The sequence below is a fragment of the Sprattus sprattus genome (genome assembly GCF_963457725.1).
Source record: "Sprattus sprattus genome assembly, chromosome: 11".
NCBI lineage: Eukaryota > Metazoa > Chordata > Actinopteri > Clupeiformes > Clupeidae > Sprattus > Sprattus sprattus.
In genome coordinates this window covers 13,720,022-13,727,521 of record NC_137909.1, presented here as the reverse complement: position 1 = coordinate 13,727,521, position 7,500 = coordinate 13,720,022, and the positions used below count along the sequence as shown (strand labels likewise).

Below are 7,500 nucleotides of genomic sequence, written 5' to 3'. Positions count from 1 at the left end.
TATCTGGTCTGGGCCACAGTAAACGGCTGATTGCTTAGCTGGGTTTCCTTGTTATTTAATGAGATTAAAGTCATGGGACTGAAGGCAGAAACGAAGTACTTGGCTAGGTTAGGTAGTGTTGCCAAGTAACTCAAACAGCACCAAGACTGAAGAATGACTGACAGCTCACCCCAGATCTGCCCTGACATGTATAACAGCTGTTGGAGGAGATTACTGTTGGATATGTGGAGTTGATGTAGTAAGCACTGGCTAGAAACAGAAGAAATGTTTGTACAGTGGACAGTTTGAAGCGGTTGAAAACAACACATGAAGCTTCTTCATCAAAACCCATAGGGTCATCAGAACCACGTACCTTTGAGACACCAAATAGCCTCTGATGGTGTTTGTTTGGCATCAAGCATAGATGAGGTCTGTAGGTCTCTGGTAAATCTTTAGGTGATGATGATGATGATGATGATTTTCAGTAAAAGTGGCCACGGATGTGAATGTTAGAGTTATGGAAGAACAAACAGAACTCATGGGCATGTGCTGCAGGAGGATTATGTCATTAATGAAAGCATGTGCGGCTGGCTTCTTTTCATCCGTTTTATATTATTTAATTCTTAACCAGGAATAACTTCATGTTGAGTGTGTATGTGTGTGTTTGGGGAATGCATGAAGGATTTAAATTCTGTTTAATTAACTCTCTTTTCTTTCACCTAACCTCCCTCCTTGTCCAACTCCCCCCCCCCCCTCCACCTCAACCCTTCCTATCATTCATTCTTGTTCCCTCCCTCCTGTTTCATTGTTTTTCTTTCTGCTGGTTCTGCGCCTGGCTCTGTGGTCCGTGCTGGGCAGAACTGGCCTCTTCACCCCGGACATGGCCTTTGAGACCATTGTGAAAAGGCAGATCGGGAAGATCAAAGAGCCCTGCCAGAAATGCGTGGACTTGGTCATATCTGAGCTAGTCAGTACGGTTAGGCAGTGTACGGAGAAGGTAAACCAGCTACCTGCAGAGAGAGGCTATGTGTCCCCCCCTTCCCCCCCTCAAACTCGCACTGAACTAAACAAAGACAAGAAAAAAAGATGAAAAAGAGGCTGTTATTTCCTTCTGTCTGGCAACTTGGCTCCTCTTCCTATCCATTGCAGTAGCTGGTTGGCAGTGGTGGTGGTAGAGGGGCAGGCACTGGTGTGTGTGTGTGTGTGTGTGTGTGTGTGTGTGTGTGTCTGCGTGCGTGTGGACGGACACATTTAGCTTGCTGTTTGGAAGTCAAGGTGTGTAGATGCTGAGCTCATTCTGAGTCTGGACAGGGACCAGGTTGCCAGGGACCAGGTTGGCATAGCAGCACTAAAAGATGCTCCATATTAACAGGTTCACTCTGGTGAAGTTACACTACTATATATAAGTACCTGTTGGGTTATTTGGGGGTATTTGTAGAAAGGGGGGGAGAACTCAAAATTAAGTGTGTGTGTGTGTGTGTGTGTGTGTGTGAGAGTAGGGGATAGGTTAGAGAAAGTCCCAGGGATTTAGCAGCAGCCTGATTTATTCTTGCATGGTCAACTTTGAGCTCAGCATACTACCACCTGCTGGTGAGACAGTGGCAGCGCACCTAGAGTCAATGGCAAACTCCACCCTCCACCCATCAGTCTCCACATCACCATTACAATGTAGGACTGCAGAGCTGTCTTCTGCTGTTACTAGTCAACAGATTTCAAACGGGGACTGAAATTAAACCAAAATGGCTGATACTCTGCCTCATTAGGGCTTATTGACCCCTGACCCTCCGATGTGGCCTCCAGTGAACATCTAGTCAAGACCTTTGGAGGCCCAGAGATATTTATGGGGGTGCTGAGGGGGGTGGGGGATGATGGCAGAGTGTGAGATGGGTGTGGAGCTTGTCTGTGTGGCTCAAGATCCCCTGCAGGAGTCTCATGGCTCGTTGCTCGGAGCTGTTAGGCCGAGAGATGAGGTGGCGTGGGGTTTCTCTCTCTCTCTCTCTCTCTTCTCCTTTCTTTCCTCCTATCTGAGGGAATGAGGGAGCAAGAGGTGAGAGGGGAGCTCTGATGCTGTCCTCCTGTTGAATGGCTTCAAGGAGATAACAAATGTTTCACTTGCCTTCTCTTTCCTCCTGTGCTGTTTACATGTTCCCTCTCTTCTTCTCTTCCTCTTCTTCCTCTTCCCCATCTTCCTTCTCTTATTCTATCCGCACCTGTTCTGTCTTCTCTTTCTTCTTCTTCGAATGGGTGTATTCTATCTTTCTCCCTCTCTCCTCTGTGGATGACTTTGTTTCTTCATGCACTGGCCGTCTTGGCTCTGGCTCATTATTTCTCTTCTCTTTGCTTCTCTTCTCTTCTCATTGTTTCTCTCTCTCTTTCTTCTTCTCCTCTGCTTTTGGTTTGTCTTTCCCTCTTTGCTGTTTTTACCCTCTCCCCTCAACCTGCTGCTTATATACTGTCCCACCCCCTCTCCCCTCTTTCTTCCTTTTCCTCTTTCTTGCTCTCTATCTCTCTCTCTCTTTCTCTCCCTCTTTCTCCGTTCTTCCCCTTCTCCCCCCTACTCTGATTCTCTCACCTAACCCCTCTCTCACCACCCACCTTCCTTCTCTGCAGGACCGGTCTCTTTACCCCAGACCTGGCCTTTGAGGCCATAGTGAAAAAGCAGATCCAAAAGCTGCAGGGGCCCACCCTCAAGTGTATAGATATGGTAGTCAGCGAGCTCACCTCCACCATACGAAAGTGTAGCGAGAAGGTAATGCAGAGCCCCGAGCAGGAGCTCTCTCTCTCTCTCCTCACTCTCACACTCACACTTCCTCATGTCTTCACTTCTGTCCTTTAGTCGTTTGGGTAGACCGATGGCTGGACCTCAGCTTACTCACGCCAGAAAGACAAAGCAAAGCGAAAGCAGTGATCTACTCGCTCACTCACACCTGTTAAACTATGAGAAGAGATGAGGCGTGTATCTACCGCAGGATACTAAGAGCAAGCAGTCTAGAACGTCTAATAAACCCCAACACCAATCTGATAAATGTAAGCTATTTTAAAGAAATGAAGTTGATTTAGTTAAGTCTGAGTTATAGGAGAGATGGTGTGCTTTTTATCCCCTCTGGACTTCTTCCTTAATCTTTTGGTCCGTCTCAGTCAGCTCTTGTAATAGTCCTGTCGTTCTTTCCACACGCTTTCTACCCTTCCTCTGCCGCTGTGTATTCTTCTCAGCACTCCTCTCTCTCCCCCGCTCTCTCTTTCTCTGGCTATTCTCTCCTCTCTGCTCCTTCAGTAGCGTGTGGTTGGTACGGTGCGGTTCAGTGCAGTACGGTGTGGTGGTGGTCGTGGTGTATCTGCATACCATGTAATGTAATGTGAATGTGCATGCACATAAAGTCATGGCCGGATATATATTTTTTGGTGTTGTCAGCTCTCCTTTCAAGTCCTTTCTCTATTGTCAAAAGTCAACAGACAGAGTCAACAGGGTTTGTTGTTTACACCAATGATTATTAACTTATGTCAGTTGATACATCTGAGCATATATGGAATATACTGTATGTAAGTACTGTAATTGCTCAATTCTCCCATTTTCCAGTCTCTCTCAAGATGGCTAATGGCTGCTGAACATTTTTCAGCCTTCCTAAAAAATTGAACTAAAGTAAAAACTTTAGAATCCCTTGAAAAACACCTACAGAGTTGTGCGAGAGGGTAACTGATGTTTAGCTTGTTAGCTTCTGTTAGGTGGCTGATAGCCTTTGATATTACACCTTAGCTTGTCTAAGCTTATTGGAGAAGAGAACACTTAGTGTAGTTGTGGTTGGTTTTAGTGGTGATAAGTGCAGGCATATACAAAGGGGTACCGTAGAGGAAAATGGGTCCTAATAGAGGCTAGTTGAACAGCCCCAGATCAGACACAGATCAGAGCCAGAGTCACCTGCCATCTGAATCTTTGCTCTCTTTTTGACAAAGCTGTAGCATTTATATATTTAGTCCAGCAACTATCGGTCTATCCTAAACTCAGACCTTCTTTTGTATTCAGGTTGAATACATATTTTTTACTGTTTGTTTTTGTGTCCTAGCTCTGTCAGTATGTCTCTAATACAAATTATTTCTGTCACTGTTGTGTGGCAATTGATGGCCAATTTTGAAAAAATTTGCCAAATTGTCCAAGTCTTGTTCTAATTTAAGAAGCATGCTATAAATAACACTCCTCTCTTACTGTTTGTTTGGTTGGTTGGTTTGTTTATTTCCTGGGTCCGCTCTTGTCTCATGTCTCACCACCCCCTTTCTTTCTGTTAGTGTCAGCCGGTTTAGTTTCCGGAAGATTCTGTCCGCTTCCTCGTCATTGTGGACCAGCCTCCAAGGGGCTTTCCTCTGGGGTTGTCCACTGTAGGGCTACAGGAGGTGCCCCACCTGTTGACAGATCTGACATTCTTGAGCATCTCTCACTTTCTCTCTCTCTTCTATTAATTTGCTTCTCTGTTTTAACTCTATCTAACACTAGACGACTGAGCCTTCTTCCCTCTTGTTTGATTGTGTGTTAAACCATGCCTTGCTGGATAACAGTCATAGGCATATGAGACCATGCATACATAGTGCATAAATACAATACAATACAAAACTAAATAAATCTTATAAGTTTGAATTAACTTTATAGCTAATTGAAATTAATGATCAAATGGATACACCTTACACTGTTTATTATGATAAGGGGTTTGTGTGACTTTGGTGTTAACCTACCAGATGATGCATTCCAATCATGAAATTTGAATTGATCATATTTGTGATGAATAAGATCCACGGCAGAAGTCTGAAGTCTCTCGTCCTCTACTCTTCCTCTCCTTTTCTCTCCTCTATTTTGAGCCACATCATCCCATATGTGCAGTGCACTCCTGCATGCTTGCATCCCCCCCCCCCCCCCCCCCCCCAGCTTCTCTGGTAGTGGTTCAGAATGGCATATGAGACGGAGCACCCAAAAATGGCTGTCATCTTGTGCTTTAGAGGGTTTTGTGTTGGTAGAGTTTACGGTTTGGAGATGTCAGCACCACCGTTCCAATGTTCCAATGCACCAATAGGCAATGATATATGACTGTCCCCTTTAATAAGGGATGTAATTGTACAAATAAAGATTTTATAGTCATCCATGCCTGCCTGATTATCATGTGAGGGTATTTGTAGCTTTGAAAGCCTAAAGCCCAGGTTTTACGGTGACATGCTAAGGACCCTACACCCTCCTTACATTACGAGGGTCTTTGGAGCTCAGTGAGGTCACGACCCCTTTAGCTGTGTGAACTAGTCTTAACTGGTTCTACAGTCTTCACCGCCTGTGTCTGAACTGTGAGAGTTAGTCCTCAGTCTACTGCTGTCTCTAGCAGATTTACGCTCAGGAAGAGAACAAATCAATTCCATCAGGTCTGTGCTCAGTGAGGGGGCGCTATCTCAGGCTTTTATGGGTCTCAGAGACTAGACGGGATGCATTGGAACTCAAAGCTGTGTGCACAGTGTGTGTGTGTGTGTGTGTGTGTGTGTGTGTGTGTGTGTGTGTGTGTGTGCACAGAAGGAACTCTTAGTGGTGGTGCTGTGGTTATTAAACTTTCCTCAAACCCATCCTTTGCTTCTATGAGTCTGTGTTGTTGTTTATGTAAATGTGGTTCTTTGTTACTTATGCTGTGTTTGTGTAAGTGTTTACTATGGCTAAATGTCAGACAATGTAATACCAGTCAATCATTAGAAGAACACATAACTTTGAGCTTATGTGCTTGTATTATTAAGTCAAAGTCATAGGCATTCCTGTAATTGTGTTTTAAAAATAGCTTCCAATTTATTTTCTATATCACAAAGACAACTGCTTAAACATGGTGCTGAGTCTGTTGGGTGCAAGGGTGGATTGTGTGTGTGAGTGTGAGTGTGAGTGTGTGTCTGATTGAGAGTGTGTATGTACAATAGAGAATGTTTACTGGAGTTCTGTTGCACAGCCTATGTGTTGTGTAGGGCACTAAGATCCACTTGGGAAGGGAGTGTGCGTGTGTGTGTGTGTGTTTGCCCATATGAATGTGTGTGTCTGTATGTCTGCGACAGACAGCATGTCGTGTGTGTGTGTGTGTGTGTGTGTGTGTGTGAACAGTGACCCACCGGTGTGTGCTTTGTCCACAGCTTGCCCAGTACCCCATGTTGAGGGAGGAGATGGAGAAGATTGTCACCCAGCACATCAGAGATCGTGAGAGCCGCACCAAAAACCAGGTGAGAATAACGACTGCGCGTGCACACACACACACACACACACACACACACACAAACAGACAGACATACAGGATACTTGAGCTATATCAACACAAGAGGAATGGTGGCTGTAACTAATAGACTTACTCACACGCACACACACACACATACACACAAACAGGCGCACACACACCTATGCAGACAGACACAGACACAGACACAGACACAGACACAGACACAGACACAGACACAGACACAGACACAGACACAGACACAGACACAGACACAGACACAGACACAGACACAGACACAGACACAGACACAGACACAGACACAGACACAGACCACACCTAGATCATGAGAAAAGTTGGGTGTAACGAATAGACACACACCCACACACACACTCGCACATACTTCCATTGGCCTCTTTAGCATTGCAGTTTGGGAGTGTTCCTCATTCTACCTTTCTGTTTCCAGGTGCTGCTGCTGATTGACATCGAGCTCTCCTACATGAACACCAACCACGAGGACTTCATCGGCTTTGCCAAGTAAGTTATCTCACCGCCATTAAGTCCTCCATCTCTCTATCAGCCCAATGGCCAGCTTTGTCTGCTTGTCAGGAGCTTCACCAAGGCAACCAACTCTTGCAGAAGAGTCTACAGCAGTGGCAGAAGTGCTGAAGAGCTGAAGACGGACCTTTTGGCACTTCACTCTAAACCTTATTCATAGCCCGACCTTCAATTGATTGGCCAGATCGTTTCCTGCTAACGAGTACTACATTTACAGATTATTGTTGTGAGCCTGTGTTGATATGGATCTTCTGCCCCCCCCCCCCCCCCCCCACAGTGCTCAGCAGAGGAGTGCTCAGAAGGTAGGAGGAGGGAAGAAAGCTACTGGAAATCAGGTACGGGACCCCGTCATAGTGCCACTCCCAGGTTGGGAGGGTGAATGCTCTCAGGTGTAGATGTATAAATGTAGACGCTGCATTGCGCTTTCTGTGAATAACAATTTGAAGGAGACTGATAACATGGATTTCGCTAGAAGACCTTCGTCTTTAAATCAATGTACAACTCCAAAGGTGACATTTAACACAAGCGAATCGGCAGAGCAATAACACATGAACACTTTCACTTAAGTTATCTAGAATAGCATGGTGGCAAGTATCGGGGTAAATCCAACATTGCAAAGGCCCATGTTCTAGAGGCTACATTGTCAAGTAGGCTACTAAAATATAAATACCATATTGAGAAAGTAACTTAATGAGTAACAGTTAATTTCCAAACATATTCTAAAGTCATTATTAATTACTTTGAAAACACA

At 45.1% G+C, this 7,500-nt stretch overlaps 1 protein-coding gene across 1 annotated transcript in view; it reads left to right on the top strand.

Annotated features, from left to right (window-relative positions):
* The window catches only part of dnm1a (dynamin 1a), a gene marked incomplete at both ends in the record, with an annotated part of 64,088 nt that overhangs the window by 26,709 nt on the left and 29,879 nt on the right, over window positions 1-7,500 (top strand). The window contains 4 exons of the mRNA XM_080846979.1: window positions 838-976; window positions 6,115-6,201; window positions 6,658-6,728; window positions 7,027-7,102. Coding sequence (XP_080703105.1) covers window positions 838-976; window positions 6,115-6,201; window positions 6,658-6,728; window positions 7,027-7,102 — 373 coding nt within the window. The remainder of the gene's footprint in view (window positions 1-837; window positions 977-6,114; window positions 6,202-6,657; window positions 6,729-7,026; window positions 7,103-7,500) is intronic.